At 38.7% G+C, this 16917-nt stretch overlaps 2 protein-coding genes across 2 annotated transcripts; both read right to left on the reverse strand.

The window, feature by feature from the left end:
- Positions 1 to 2782: 2782 nt before the first annotated feature.
- LOC104926350 (UDP-glucuronosyltransferase) lies at positions 2783 to 7544 on the reverse strand. Its single transcript, XM_027291021.1, has 5 exons — positions 6528 to 7544; positions 5028 to 5159; positions 4661 to 4748; positions 4338 to 4557; positions 2783 to 3323 (listed from the first exon to the last, which is right to left on the reverse strand). The coding sequence occupies exons 1-5, from the start codon at positions 7386 to 7388 to the stop codon at positions 3041 to 3043; spliced, it is 1584 nt and encodes a 527-aa protein (XP_027146822.1). The 5' UTR covers positions 7389 to 7544; the 3' UTR covers positions 2783 to 3040.
- Positions 7545 to 8945: 1401 nt separating this feature from the next.
- LOC113748150 (UDP-glucuronosyltransferase-like) lies at positions 8946 to 16732 on the reverse strand. The gene is made up of 5 exons (XM_027291022.1): positions 12107 to 16732; positions 11288 to 11419; positions 10899 to 10986; positions 10596 to 10815; positions 8946 to 9492 (listed from the first exon to the last, which is right to left on the reverse strand). Exons 1-5 carry the CDS (start codon positions 12965 to 12967, stop codon positions 9210 to 9212), a joined length of 1584 nt encoding a protein of 527 aa, XP_027146823.1. The 5' UTR covers positions 12968 to 16732; the 3' UTR covers positions 8946 to 9209.
- Positions 16733 to 16917: the final 185 nt, after the last annotated feature.

Consider the following 16917-nt stretch of genomic DNA (forward strand, 5'->3'; position numbering starts at 1 on the left):
CTATCCCATTAGATAAAGTTAAAGCTCTCAGTAGTCTATGTAGAATCATCACAGACCACTTGACCTTTATTGTAAAGCTGATGAGTGTTCTTACTGTCAGCACTTAGAACTCATTTTAGGTATGTGAGAGTTTCCATGGTTGTGCCTTCATTTTCCTTTCATGTCAGTAACTCTAACATGTTTTGCACTATTGGTTGTTTAGCTGTCACATGCAGTCAAAAAAAACACTATAGGGTACACAATAGGTGGGTAACAGTAAGAGGATTGTCTGTTTGTTTTAGGTAATCTAAGTTTCGGTCTTAAGATACAGAAACAGACGGTTGTCTAGTTGGGCAGGTCCATTCCTCACCTTTTCGTTCAGCGTGATATATGAAAGGGAACGGTGAGAAGTGCAAACAATACACTCCCACAAGTCCTTTGAATAAGTGGGATTAAAACAGGCTTTAATGTAATGTTATGCAATGTTAGACCAGGGCTTTTGAAATATTACACTTCCTCAGCTGCCACACAAAAACATTTTGTGGGGCCATCTTGATAAGGCAGATGGTCCTATCAGATTACCCTAATGATATTTGAGGCTGCTGGTCACAATAATTTCCAGAAACACGAACGGCTCAGGTGGATTTGCAATTGAACCACTGATGAGAGCAGGTGAGGATCTGCATCAGTCTTCATTTAATCAGCTTCCAATCCGTACAAATTAATGTGTCTGTGTATTTAGAATGAATGAACTGGAAGTCATCTTTTGATGTCAAGTATGATCAGCATGACAGAACTGTTAAATGTGGCCCAGTGGTATGATGAGAAGAAAACATGTATGTAATGTATAGACCCACTGAAACAGATTGGAAATCTAGCTTTTAGTACAGTGACTTTTAAACTAACTAAAAGCTTTTTAGTGGCTACCTGCAATTTGTTCAATACAACCTGTTAAAACAAACCTGTTTTTTTTTTTTTTTTTTTTACCAGCATCACCCCTGCACAACAAAAGCTGCAGCTGCTGCAGTGTGGGCATACCACAGACCCGTATACTGGTAGAAATGACTTCAGTATTTAGAAAGCAATATGTAAACTGAGACTACTGCCTAGTTTCCCTTTGTGCTTACCTCTCCTTTTACTGTGCAGTCCCCACATTCATAAAGAATAACAAAAGTAATTGTGAAATGTCTGGTATGCGGTGGTCTGGCACTGTTTCAATAATCAATTATTAAACTACCCTACTTAGAGACTGCAGTTTGTAGTTATCATGTTAACGAAGAAAAACAAGTCTAAACTAAGTACACAAACACACACACACAAACACACACACACACACAAACACACAGAGTAAACAGTAAGGCAGCTGTTCAGCTCTATTAGTACATTTTGTCCTGTATTTTGGCTCCACCTGTATTTTTTCACACAGTCTGAAAGTATGTTTAAAAGTGAAATATTTCTAGTTTAGGTCAATAAACACAATTCCATACTCCAACATATGCATATTCGTACCACAGGCATTTTGGACCACCAGGAAACAGAGGTTTTCAGGTGAATGCTGACCATCTCCCCGAGCCTGGTGTTGTCAGAACTGAAGCTGGCAAAGTGGGAAATGTAACCGGGCTCAGCAGCCTCTATAGACATAATGACAGAGGCAAAAAGACTAAGGTGACCAATGACAGAGGAAGCTAAAAAGGGGAAAGAAGAGAGTGATGGAGCAAGAAGCCAATTAACAAGAGTAAGTCCTTTAGTTGTTGACGAGAGCTTTGAGAAATAAACGGTTGAAAGACAGACACTGAGCTGGGCTTCTTGCTGTTGGACTAGCTGCCTGCTATCTTGTGTGTGGTCACACTTGCTTATTGTTTTGGCTTTTAGCAATGCTGTCTTTAATTTTTGATAAGTAATATAATCATAACAAATACACAGGTATAGCTATAACACGTATTGCACTCACTGATAATAATGTGCTAAATCACAAAAATACCAAATACCGCAATTTTGCTTTAAATGGCCTCTGGGTTGGGGGAAGTGCATGAAACTTTACCGTAATGCATCATTTACCTCAATTCTCAGTGATTGTGAGAGTTTCCTGATAGACAAAAAACTTTACTTGTTGCCAACATAACCTAACCACTAAGATAGTATGCAAAGTCAGTGCTGCCTGGACTCAAAGCACCAGGGAAGTGTTGGTATTTACATCGCCACACTGCTGAGCTGGCTGACGTCTGTCATAAAAAATACCAATTCTTACATCATTTTACTTTATTAAAACCCAACAGAACTGACTGGAGAGCACAAACTGAACAATAAATATTCTAGTGCAGGATGATTAGAGCATCACGTCTACTCAACTTGGTTGTGAGCAAACTAACAGCAGTCTGAATATCTCAAGTCAAACTTTGACCTAAAGGTCGCTGGTTTAAAGTTTAGCATTACTTTGTAAATAACAACAAGCAGCCTTATGTTTCCCTAATAACAGCTTCTGAGAGCCCTGTCATATATTATTGAAAACTGCTGCTCCCAGGCAAACCTTGATAGTGGTTGTATTTATCAGCTTCCGGGTATTACATTTGTCTCTGGGAATAATCCCTCAAGATGTTGATATGAAGAGGAATAAGTTATCAGTTGGCAGTTACAGGAAAATAGGCAGAGAAATCAAGGTAAAATATATGAGTTATAAAATTGCCCATTAATTTATACAATATTGCCTAAAGGGCTTTGTTAGGGAAAAGTCTGTGAGGGCAGTATAATGTATCGGACCATATGTTGTACATAAGAAATAAAACGATTAGAAAAACAAAGTAAAACCATTTTCACACACATTTTTTGGACATTTCTTTCCAGACAATGGCTTTAATCAATCATTGGCATCATGTATCATGTTACACACGTGTTAAAGACAATGTAATAATGGGACTTTAGCTGAGACACACATTCCGTATACTTTTTGAACATACACATTACACACACAGACACAGATGTTGTATGTGCTTGCAGTGTTTCAACCTCCATTATTTACTTCATTATAGAGTTTATAAACCTAATGACTGCTGCATTAGAAACATTACTCTTTCTTTTTCTTCGCAGTCCCCTCTCTGAAACACTTGCGAGTGCAGAACAAGCAGCATTTGAATGTCACCCACAAAACAGTCAGGAGAATGATGACTAAAACACCAATGACATCCAGGGAATGGTACTGGATCCAGTTTAATTCATGTGCGGCTACCCTTAGGTGTTTGGCTCCTTTGTGTTTTATGACAAACTCAGTCCAGAAAACAGCCAGGTCCAAAGGCTCAACTTGGCGGTCCATGTGTATCACAGACATCTTCACTATCTTCTCTTTGTAACTGTGAAGAAGTAATATTTAAAAAAATTAAAAACACCCTCACAGACTACATTTAGTAAAACTATTTGTTAAGACAGTTTACACTATAAATGGTTACAATTGGATTTAAAAGAGTTTAGTCAGTCTAAAGATAAACAAACAAACAAACAAACAAACAAACAAACAAAAAGAGAGACAGCTTGCCATCTTACAACAGCAATTACAGATTGGTAGTTATTTTAATTCAGGATATCAAATGCAATCTATAGATGGATATAAATATAAATGCAATAGATATAAATACAACAGTTGTAGGGTATTTACAGAGTAAAATACAAAGTAATTACCTGCAATTACATACATGGGAGGTCACTAAACTCTAACTAATAAGAATGATGAAGGTGAAAGTTACTGCTCTACAGATACTCTTTTTTACTGGTAAATCCCCATTTTGTATCACATCCATGAGGGCGTACATGCATGTGCATAGTTTCAAGATGCCCATGTGGTTGTCAGTTAGAATGTATAACACATGACACATTTAACTATGCTGAACATCAACCCTTAATGTAATTTAAATGAGTGAGTTATCTAAAAACTGACCACTTGGAGAATTGTCATGAATTGGGAAATTCGCTATAGAGAACAACCTTTGTAAAGGTCTGTAAACATGTCAATTTCTGTGGTAAAGTTAGGCAATTGGGGATGGGGATTGACTTGGTTTTGGAGCCAGACACAAGTAGCTGTTTAAGAAACCACCTATTTTGGCACTTTGCACTGACTTTACTTATCAGCCCAGGAGGTTGCAGTTTGGTGTTTGCACTGACTTTACTTATCAGCCCAGGAGGTTGCAGTTTGGTGGCACCGACAAATATAGCAATATAGCAATTTTGCAAATGTTTCATGTGGAAGAAAATGCACCTAAACTCTAGCATACACACTGAATGTAAACATAACTTTTGTTTGTTTGCACGAAAACTCTACACGTCCATCTTTGTGACTGTTCTCTACAAATAATATCCATGTATTGTCTTACCTTTTGTCATGGATGATTTTATTCAGAGCGGTCACCACTTTTTCAGCCGTCACATCATAAATTTCAAGTTTTTCTGCAACACCGCGGGACACCATGCGGTGTGCGTTGTCCCCCTGGTCCCCAAACAGTGGGAACATCAACATGGGTACAGCCTTACAGATACCCTCATAGACGCCGTGGATTCCTCCATGAGTGATGAAGACTTTAGCTTTGGGATGGGCTGAGGTACACAGGAACAGACAGTTGTAGACTTTGTTAGAATCTACTTTGATTGAGTGTGAACATGATAGTGGCATAGCACACATATATCTGGATAAACATACCTAGGAGGTCATTCTGAGGTAACCATTTCATAAGTTTGACATTCTTGGGTACATCTACAGGTGGGACTCCAGTGTATCTCCACACAACCTGGAACATAAAAATCTTGAGTTTTAACATTTGCTGTGCAAAGTATTCATGTAATGAACTGAGAGTTTGGCATGTTTGCAACAAGGCAAAGCAGGAGACAAAGTCCTATGGTTCAAACTGATTAGGGCTTTAGCATACTGTGTGCTGAGATTACAAATCTTTGGCTAATATGAAAATGATTGCTTAGTCAGAATCGTTTGTGTTGTGTGTTTTATTAGAAGAAAATAGGTGGCGTTCTAAAGTAATCAGCAGTTTCTTTCTCAGACTGATGTCGATTACCCTTTGAGGAATTTGTCCAAAGGCATCAAAGAACTCTTTAGCTTTCTCCGCAGGCATGTCAGACACCATTGAACCCAGAGTGAAGATAACAAAGCCGTCATCTCCTGAGTCATCCACAAACTCCTCCAAATCCTGTAGGGTAGTTGGAAAATACACAAAAAATTACATTAAAAAATGCAGTGCATACATTCTTTTCAAATATATCAAACTTCATTTAATCAACAGTATTTTCAACATAGATAACCATAAATGTTTTGTTGTAGTAGTAGCCAAAAAACCTTAACAAATGTCTTTTAGACAAATGAATTTGCCAAATAATTAGGAAGTTGTCGACAATGTTTCATGGTGTGCCCAAACACCTTGCTGTGAAATATGGAATAAACACCAGTTCATTGATTACGTGTAAAGAAACAACTTATCATATCCTGTTCAATGCCAAATTAACAAGATGGCACAAATCTTCAAGAATTTGGTGTAGCCATTTTATAAAGGTTCCCCTTACTCAATTACTCAATGAGTTCACAAACATCTGCTACTGATCTTTTGTTTTTGCTCCCATTGTTCTCGAGTTAAAGTAAAAGATCAAAGAAACCTCACAAATCAGTTAAAATCTGTGTTAGGGAGCCCCTCTGTGGTATATCAAGACACTGATTACACATCATTGCAAAAGTGTGCATGGACTGTATATTAGGCACTGAACTATGGTTATTTCACATAAGCAGATACCATTTCCCCCACTAAAAGGGTAAAGTCACGTCCCACTCTACTCTGCTTCTGATTAGCTAGCACACCTAAGTATTCTGCTATGACATGTTGAAATGTCTGTTGTACAACTGGTCCTTCTATGTCTTTTTTTTTCTGTGACCAGTCCAAGGCACACCTTTGTCAAAGTCATGCTGTTTAATCAGTATTGTGATATGCCACACCTGTGGCCGGCGTATTATCTTGGCAAAGGGGGTGTGCTCACAAACATGTATGTACAAAATTTGATAGAAATGAATTTTTCTGTGCATAGAAGACATCTTAGATCTTTTACTTCAACTGATCTTTTACATAACATGTCTAGATGGTCATTTACAGTTTACTGTGTTTATTGGGTGATCGGATCACTCAAGATGTTAACACCAGTTGTGAACAGGCTTTTGCTTTAGAGCGTGAATGTTTACTGATGTCCCAAACACTTTTCCCTATAGCTAAGATTTCACACACTGAAGAGCAGACAAACCTGTTCTTTCACAAGGCAGTTCTTGATACACCATGAAAAATAGTCAAAATAATCTACGCTCATTTGACCACCAGTGTTCTCTATGTTGAGTTTAAAAGTTCTTGTAGTTCTTACTATGGGCGATCTCTTTCACATTATACATTGTCGTTTGATCAATTGTTAATATACAATTATTGATTAGTGATCCTTTACTAGTTTTCATTCTGTTATTTTTACATTATGCAAGTATAAATGAATCCAGATGTTTACGTTGCCACACATTATTAAATACTTACCTCTGGTAGAGGAGATGCATTTTCACAGTTGATACCTCCAATAAAAGCCATGTTTGGCAAGAGAGGCTTTGGCCATTCAACAACAAAGTCTTGGGTGAGAAGCCAGAAATCACCAAGACCAAGAAGGTCCTTGTAAGTCATGTTGTCTCCTAAATATCTGCTGACCAGGTCATCAAAATGGGAATATATTACTTTGCACATGTAGGACCCCATAAAAGACACGACCATGTTTTTAACTCTCTGTGGGAAGGTCATGATGTCTGTATTACCAGAGAAGGCCACAGGAACATAGGAAGGGGGAGCTGGACACTGGTTAGCCTTTGTATCCAGGTCACATGGAAGTGAATGCAGGAAATGAACTGTTGGAATGGAAAACATATGAGCCAGGACAGAGCCACAGGGAAGGAAGGGGTCTGTAAGCATGAGATCGAAGCCCTCTTCCCTCAACTGAGTCATTAGAGGATGGTCGTTCAGCAAACTCTCACAACCTTTCACCTGCATTGAAGTAAAATTAATTAACCTTTCCATATTGATAAACAGATCTGTGATAGATGGTGGCTTGAGGAATGCTCCATCCTTCAGCGTGTTCATAGATTTATCCAGGTCATCTTTGGTATAGGGCACTTTGTAGATCTCAGTCTTGTAGCTGTCTGAGCCCTTCATCAACAGGCTGCATTCCGGTACCACCACCAAGATCTCATGGCCCCTGCGGCTGAGCTCCTTCACCAGTATCTTCATGCTAAGCCAGTGGCTTCCATCCATAGGCAAAACCAGAATTTTCCCCCCGTGAACGGGCTCCAGACTGAGGCAGCACAGCCAGGCCACCAGCCCCAGCGTAGGAAACCACAGTCCACTGCTCATTTCCTCGTCTCTGTTCTGCAAGCCGGTGCAAGTGATAACCGGTTTAAAAAGGTGCCCTCATGTGAGTGACTGTGGGAGTGAGCGTGTGTTTAAATTCTAAAGGAAGAAAAGGGTGTGTTTGCGTCTTCCGGTATCTTATATAACCAACAAAAGACTAGATTATCAATGAAATGAAGTATACGGAGCATACAATGAATTATGTTGATGGAAATAAGTTTTGTGTTTTTTGGAACATCAGTTGTAAAAAGTTACTCTTACTTACTTACTCATGCTAATTACAGTTTATTTAATTTCTCAAAGATCAGTAGGACTTGCAAGTCATGGTGGTTAAGCATGTTTGCTGCTAGTGGGCTGCTGAGTGATTGGTGAAACTCGTCTTTTTGGCTGCTCCTTCTCTTATACATACATACCTGTGTACCTATAGCCATTGTGAAACGACCAGTGGCATGCAAAGCCATGCATCACCCTGACAAGGTCAAACTAACTACACAATTTGTGGAATTCTACAGTCGGTTACAACCTGCTTAGATAACTGATTATGAGAGTAAACTGTGGCACTTGTTGTGAAACTGATTTAAGCTCTTGGGTTTGAAATCATTCAGATGAATCCAGAGCCAGAAAATTATCAGGAGCAAATTGCACTCAACAAAAAAATTAAACGTTTTCATGAGTTGAAGTAAGAGATCTAAGACTTCTTTTATGCAGACAAACGTTTATTTGCCTGTCCGTTGCAAAGATAAGCCATGCAGGCAGGTCATGACCCGCCCTAATCTGCCTCTGATTGGCTAATGCTCAGGTCCTTTGTTGGAATGTCATTTGTCAAGTCCTTTGTTGACACAATCAACAGTACTCTTATCTGAGAATGTGCTGCTCCCTGCCTTACTTTCATCTTTCCACAATGTACAATATACATTTGTTAATACACATAATTAGACAATCAATACTAATACTCATTGATATCTAATATATTCAAGTATAGTTTTACAAATCCTAATGCATTTGATTCTTCATTTAACATTTTGCACTACACAAAGGTAAGGTGTGTGGTGATGGCTGACTGGCAAAAGTATTTCCTGAGAAGCAAATTATAATAATAATACTAAAAATTATTCATTGTCTTTTCTTGTCCAAGATTATTTGTAGTTTTAGTCTCTGACTACTATTTGAATCACTACATAAATGCAGTTAAACTACCAGCAAGCTACTGTAAAATGTAGATCACTACTCATCAACACTGTTTATACATTATAAATATACAAGAAAAAAATGTGTTGTTTCTGGGGCCCCTGTGTTTCCATAGTCTAATAACCTTAATCAAACATAGCTGTTTGCATAACTGTATGATAATGGTGAATCAAAGTAAACCTTGTAGGCTTACACTAAGCTTACATGTAAAACCGATTCCCCAACAACCAGATGGTTCACTTCCAAGTGAGGAAGTGTATAAAGTGTATTTAAAAGTTTTTCTCATCATGTGATTAAAAAAAAAAAAATTACAATCCATGATGTTAAAAATCTATTTTATTTCTTAAGAAATTAGTTTTTTAGAGGATGGCTTTAATCAATCACTTTTACATGTGTTAAAGACAATGTAATAATGGCGAACGATGAGATTTTACGTCACACACATTTTGTACATATAGACACATTACTCGTACTCACAGATGCGCACTCACAAACATATATATATATATATGTGTGTGTGTGTGTGTGTGTGTGTATGTATGCAGTGCATCCGTTTTATATGATTGGAGTGTTTCAACTTCCATTATTTACTCTTTTATAGAATTAGAAAAGCTAATGACTGCTGCATTAGAAACATTACTCTTTCTTTTTCTTCGCAGTCCCCTTTTTGAAACACTTGCGAGTGCAGAACAAGCAGCATTTGAAAGTTACGAACAGAACAGTCAGAAGAATGATGACTAAAAAGCCAATGACATCCAGGCAATGGTACTGGATCCAGTTTAATTCATGTGCGGCGACCCTTAGGTGTTTGGCTCCTTGGTGTCTCATGACGTACTCAGTCCAGAAAACAGCCAGGTCCAAAGGATCAACTTGGCGGTCCAGGTGTATGGCAGACATCTTTACTATCTTCTCTTTGTAACTGTGAAGAATTAATATTTAAAAAAAAAAGTTTATTGCATATTTTGCAGTTTTGATTACCACAGAACATTATAACGTCATAGATTACATTAGTTAAGACAGTTCACACTATAAATCTATAAAATTTGATTTAAATAAAATATTTTTGTCTGTCTAAAGATAAAAAAGAGAGAGCTTGCCATCTTACAACAGCAGCAATGACAGATTGGTAGTCATTTTAATTGGATGTTATGAAGCCAAATAAATGTTTAGTATTTTAATAGACATAAATACAACAGGTGTTAGTTATAATAAAATTAGTATATTTAGATGATACAAACTAATACAGGTAATAATTTAAGTATTGTTAATCTGCATGCAGTATGGTGTTTAAGTATAAATTTGAAAAAGGAAGAAAGTCTCTTCACACTATTTGCACGGATTTATGGATTTGTGTCTATACAACAGAGGGAGATTGACCACAGAAAGTGTCACCATCAGTCACCATCATGGCAGTACTTGACCATACTGAGTTGAGGCCGGTCAAACGAAGCCTGGTTGCTGAAACCAGCCACTTGTGATGACACATGGTAACCTTGAAAAAGGGTAACCTTGTACATCCTTAATATTAGTTATCGAATGCAAAACCATTTTTTGTATCAGTCTGTAATTATGTTTATATTTGTTGTAAAGTTAGGCATTTCAAAAAGGGGGTTTATGGGGATTGACTCACTTTTGGAATCAGACTCAAGTGGCAGTTTGATGAACAGCCTGTTTTGGCCGATTTCAAACCCAGGAGTGGAAATAATTTCTGTTTATGCTTTGGTGGTAACACACTAAAAAACACAGCAATATGCCAACAAACGCAATGAAGAAGATAACTGCTATCAAACAGACATTGGTGTAAACAATGTACAATTTAAGTTATCTTGAAAAATTGGCTCTGCAAATGTTTAGTAGGGAAGGAGATGCACTCAACATATTTGTTAGAGCTCACACAATGAAACACACAGTGCATTTATATGAGTAACACTGAATGTAAACATAACTTTTGTTTATTTGCACGAAAACTCTACAGGCCATCTTTGTGACTGTTCTCTAAATGATATCCATGTATTGTCTTACCTTTTGTCATGGATGATTTTATTCAGAGCAGTCACCACTTTTTCAGCCGTCACATCATACATATTGAGTTTTTCTGCAACACCGCGGGCTACCATGCGGTGTACATTGTCCCCCTGGTCCCCAAACAGTGGGAACATCAACATGGGTACAGCATTACAGATACCCTCATAGACGCCGTGGATTCCTCCATGAGTGATGAAGACTTTAGCTTTGGGATGGGCTGAGGTGCACAGGAACAGACAAATTACAGCTTGCAATTACATATTTCATTAGAAGATACTTTGATTCGCATTATAAACATACCTAGGAGGTCATTCTGAGGTAACCATTTCATAAGTTTGACATTCTTGGGTACATCTACAGGTGGGACTCCAGTGTATCTCCACACAACCTGGAACATAAATATCTTGAGTTTTAACATTTGCTGTGCAAAGTATTTATGTAACGAATTGAGAGTTTGGCATGTTTGCAACAAGGCAAAGCAGGAGACAAAGTCCTATGGTTCAAACTGATTAGGGCTTTAGCATACTGTGTGCTGAGATTACAAATCTTTGGCTAATATGAAAATGATTGCTTAGTCAGAAACGTTTGTGTTGTGTGTTTGATTAGTAAAAAAAAAAAAAAAAAGTGGCGTTCTAAAGTAATCAGCAGTTTCTTTCTTAGACTGATGACTGACTGTTGATTATGTTTACCCTTTGAGGAATTTGTCCAAAGGCATCAAAGAACTCTTTAGCTTTCTCCGCAGGCATGTCAGACACCATTGAACCCAGAGTGAAGATAACAAAGCCGTCATCTCCTGAGTCATCCACAAACTCCTCCAAATCCTGTAGGGTAGTTGGAAAAAACATAAAAATAACAAAATAAATAAATAAATAATTGTAGAGTGTACAATGGAGGACTAGCCCATATCAGTTCACACCAGGCATTAGAGGTGTGTCGCCACCAGCAATCAGTCTTAGATCTTTTACTTCAACTTGTGAAAAATGCAAGCAAAACCAAATGGAGATCAGGCTGGAATTTTTGTTTGTACTTTTATTGGACATTCAGTGTGTCACAGGATGTGTTATTGCTCAGACTACCAGATATGCAGTCAAATATGTCCCAGACCACCTTGGCAATTGCTTTCAGTTATCTTACAATGTGTGTATTTATTGGGTGATCCAATCATCCAAGATGTATGTTAACACCAGGTGTAAACAGGCTCTTGAGTGTAACTGTTAACACAGGGCCCCTTTATCTTTACCTGACCTGAAGACCAGACAAACCTGTTCTTTCACAATGTTCTGAACCAATTCTTATTGTCATTTTCTTTAAAGTGAATATAGAGAACACTGGTGGTCAAATGACTGTAAAAATAGTTTTGACTGTTTTTCACGATTTATTGTTTATTATTTGTTGTGTAATGCTGAAATATTTCACATGTTCTCAAAATGTATAATATGTGCATGTCTGTATGAAATACTAAAGTAATTCAAGCAAACAAGGTTTCTTAAGTTTTCTTAAATACTCACCTCTGGTAGAGGAGATGCATTTTCACAGTTGATACCTCCAATAAATGCCGTGTTTGGTAAGACAGGCTTTGGCCATTCAACAACAAAGTCATATCGGAGAAGCCAAAAATCAGCATGACCAAGAAGGTCCTTGTAAGTCATGTTGTCTCCTAAATATCTACTGACCAGGTCATCAAAATGGGAATAGATTACTTTGCACATGTAGGACTCCACAATAGACAGGACCATGTTTTTAACTCTCTGTGGGAAGGTCATTATATTTGCATTACCAGAGAAGGCCACAGGAACGTAGGAAGGGGGAGCTGGACACTGGTTAGCCCTTCTTTCCAGCTCACATGGAAGTCCATGCAGGAAATAAACAGCTGGAAGGGAAAACATATGAGCCAGGACAGAGCCACAGGGAAGGAAGGGGTCTGTAAGCATGAGATCGAAGCCCTCTTCCCTCAGTTGAGTCATTAGAGGATGGTTGTTCAGCAAACTCTCACAACCTTTCACCTGCATTGAAGTAAAATTAATTAACCGTTCTATATTGGTAAATAGATCTGTGATAGATGGTGGCTTGAGGAACACGCCATCCTTCAGCGTGTTCATAGATTTATCCAGGTCATCTTTGGTATAGGGCACTTTGTAGATCTCAGTCTTGTAGCTGTCTGAGCCCTTCATCAACAGGCTGCATTCCGGTACCACCACCAAGATCTCATGGCCCCTGCGGCTGAGCTCCTTCACCAGTATCTTCATGCTAAGCCAGTGGCTCCCATCCACAGGCAAAACCAGAATTTTTCCCCCCTGAACGGGCTCCAGACTGAGGCAGCACAGCCAGGCCACCAGCCCTAGCGTAGGAAACCACAGTCCACTGCTCATTTCCTTGTCTCTGTTCTGCAAGCCGGTGCAAGTGATAACCGGTTTAAAAAGGTACCCTCATATGAGTGACTGTGGGAGTGAGCGTGTGTTCAAATTCTAAAGAAAGAAAAGGGTGTGTTTGCGTCTTCCGGTGGTTTATATAACCAACAAAAGATAGAGATTATCAGTGGAATAATAAAATATGAAGTATACAATGTTAGTCATGCGCTTAAGTTTCGTCATGCTAATTGCAATTCTTTGTATGCTCATTTATTTTGTCAACGATCAGTAGGACTTGCAAGTCACGGTGGTTATGCATATTTGGCAGCTAGTAGGCTGCTGAGTGATTGGTGAAAGTTGTCTGTTTACTTTGGCCTCTCCTCCCCCTGAAAAGGCAACACGTGTTGCACGTATGCTTAATAGGTTGCACGTGAGGTTTTTTCCAGCCTCCTTATTGTCGCACGCACACACACACCTGCAACCATTGTGCTGACATTGTACATGTTAACACAAGGCCCCTGAGGACTTTTCTTAGTTTACTCTCTCCAAGAATCTGTATTTCTTGGCTCGGATTTCACAGAGTGAATCTTCGAGAGCAGTCAAACCTGTTCTTTTACAACATGAGCCAATTCTTGGTAAGTCATAATAACAGTCCCAATCCTAGTTATGTTGCTCCTGAAACAGCTATATATCTCTGTAGCTTGTAAGCTACTGATTGTAATAAGAGACACGTCACGTGCCCTGTAAAAGAGACCTGTCCATTGTATGTATCATGTTTAGTTACTCGAGATACATACCTGTGTATACCTTTAGCCATTGTCAAAAGACAGGTGGGATTCAAAAGATGTATAACTCCTATAAGGTCAAACAAACTGCACAATGGGATTTTACAGTCGGTTACAACCTGTTTAGATAACTGATGACAGTAACTGTTGCACTGGCTGTGAAATTGAATTAAGCAGATGAATTAAGAACAAAAATATTGTCTGGAATAAAGTTCACTCAAAGAAAAACACAACAGACACTCATGTTTTGTTCCCATCTTTCATGAGTTGAAGTCAAAGAGTTCTATACACACAAAAGATTTATTCACCTGTCCGTTGCAAAGATAATCCATGCAGGCGAGCAAAGTCATGACCTGCACTAATCTGCCTCTGATTGGCTAATGCTTGTTGTCTTTATTGGATTGTCATGGTAAATCCTTTGTTGGCACAAACAGCACTACCATTTTCTTATCTGTTCTGTCCCTGGCTTATTTTGATCTCTTCAACCATTTCACAGGTCGTAAAAAAATCAGGGGAAAGTGCAAGAGTGCAAGGTTTCATCCATCAGTCAGGCACCTGTCTTCCAGACAATAGAGTTCAGGTGAAGGTATTCTACCAAGCAGGATTTCTTACATACAGTAGCTTAGTAACATCTAAAGTAACATACAACAACATCTCTGAACATTTCCATGGTGGCTGCCTGACAAGCATTTCCTGAACAAGCCTTCACAGCATGAAAGAAAGAGGGCAGAGCTGGTTAACGGGGGTTAATTACCATAAAGAAGCAATGAAAAAAAACAAAAAACAAATAAAACTTTTTTGTCTTTAAATGTCTTTAATTTTGTCTTTCATTTCTTGTCCAATTATTTGCAGTTGTAGTCAGTGTTTGACTACACAAAAATGGCAACAAGTAGCTTGAATTAATATATGAATGCAGTTGAACTACCAGCAATACTGCAAAATGTAGTTACTACTAATTTAAATATATGTAGATCACTACTCATCAACAATGCTTATAGCTTAAATATACAACAAAAAAACTTTTTTGTTTCTAGGGGGCCCTTGTGGATAAAAGTTGCATTCGATTTCATTATACATGTCCAGAGTTAGGAAACGGGCAAGAAACATCACTGCACCCCTGACACAACCTGTTACAACTTCACTCCTCTGGGAGGCGCTACAGAAAATATTATTTCAGCATTCTTTACACACTGCACCATTGCATTTTTGCCTGATATTTAACCTGTCTTATCAAATGCTATTGTTGTTTATACTGCATATAAACATACAGAGTCAAATTCCTCATGTATGCCTTGATAATAAAAGTGATTATGATGGCATATTGGCAAAAATGCATTGTCAAGGAAAAGTCAGTGAATGTATTGGACCATGAGTTGTTCACAAGCAGTAAAACTGTTAAGAGAATTATTCCATAACCCTCAGGATGCCGTCAGACTTTTAAGATAGATCATTTCATAGTAACTTGCAGCAAGGGAACAGCTTACAGACTCTGTGGTTCAGTAAATGTTCAAAGGTTCAAGGGTTCAACACAGCGTATACTGTATCTAGAAAGCAGTCACGCCCTACAGACGGGAGCGACACCCATAGCCTGTCTATCACATAGTTTCAATCTTGGGCATTTTTAAACCATGTATGGTTATAGAACATTAAGCAATAACAGTTACAACCGTTAATACACCAATGTTGCAACTTCCCTAAAACTAAGCAGACATCAGCTGCTTCTTTGTATGCCTCCGCAGGGTCATCTCAAAATGGAAAAATACTGAATACTGAAAGCATAAAGGATAATAACATTTTTTCTAGCATTTCCCTCCTTTATGCTTACTTTTTACTTTTCCCACAGTCTACCCTTCGTCAGATTTTCATAGCATGCTTCATTAATCACAAATAGACATTCTACAAGGCGCTATACTTTAAACTGGACTTTCTTCGTCTGTATATTCATTTTTTTATCAGTAGGACGAGAGCTGTTGGTAAAGCAATGTCTTAGTTAGTGCAGTGTCAATCAGTTTTTGCAGGAGTCTCCTGATGCATAGAATGCACTAGCAGCTGCAGATAACTAGGAGAGCTATTGCAACCGCCACTGAGACCAGGAGAGATGAGATCAGACCACTCCAGCGGCCAAACCAGCTCTCCATCATTCATTTGTTTGATAGGGCTGTGAGGCCCTGTATGGCTCAGGTGACAATGCCATCAAGAGCTGTGTTATTAGGAATAAAAAATACAGCACATATCTCCAAGCATTTTGCGTACGCCTCCTTTTTCAGTCAACAACATGTATAAAGCCATCCTGTTCTGCCAAGCCATCAGGCTTGTTTTGTCCAATTGTTTAGCTACACCTTTAAGACCATCTCTGGTATAATTAATAAAGCACTGATTATAAAACAGGTTATTAATCCAATCTACATTTTTGCCCATCAGAATAGGAATGATGATGATGAATGATTTTGTGCCTTGAATTTGTCAGGTACCCCTCTGGGGACTCCAATTGCGTCTACGTACACCCTATTATCGAATGTGCCTCCGGGAGAAGTTTGCCTCCTGGTCCTGTACCAGGACTGGAGGTGGTGTTGTTTCTGGATATTCCCAGACAAAACCCCCTGTGGGAAACAGTTGCAATGGAATCAATAACTGCACTAAGGCACAGCTACCTTGCCACTGAGGGGGCAGTTTTGGTCTGATTTTACAGCCACCAAAGGTCCACTCTGCTGGTTTTCTTGCCTGTTCGTGAGAAACACGTGTAATCTCCTGCAAGGGCCGAAGCTGCGGGAGGTAAGGCAGGCCTAACTGGGGGAAACAACAAATTCAGTGATTTGCATTGTTCTGTGGATGGTTTAGTACTTTCATTATATAGATTTCTAACACATTGCAGTCCTGCACTGTCATTCTCACTGTTCCGTTTGAAAGGAGCAGTCCCTAACTGTGGTCGACCTGTGAGCATGCAATACAGTTACTGACATGAGTCTGTTTAGCAGTGTACATCATCCACTGTTACCAATCTTTTTTCTATTTTTTTTTTCTATCAGTGAATCCTGTTTCTAATGCACATTTATCATCCATGGTGAGGTTGGTCAGATATTTCACTGGCGAGAGGCTTGGATCATACATTTGGATTTGATTGGCTGTGGTTGTTGTGGTTGGTTCTTGTTCCCTAAAGAAACTGGGTCTGTGTTATTTGTGTGTGCT

This window comes from Larimichthys crocea, chromosome XVIII (assembly GCF_000972845.2).
Source record: "Larimichthys crocea isolate SSNF chromosome XVIII, L_crocea_2.0, whole genome shotgun sequence".
Lineage (NCBI taxonomy): Eukaryota > Metazoa > Chordata > Actinopteri > Sciaenidae > Larimichthys > Larimichthys crocea.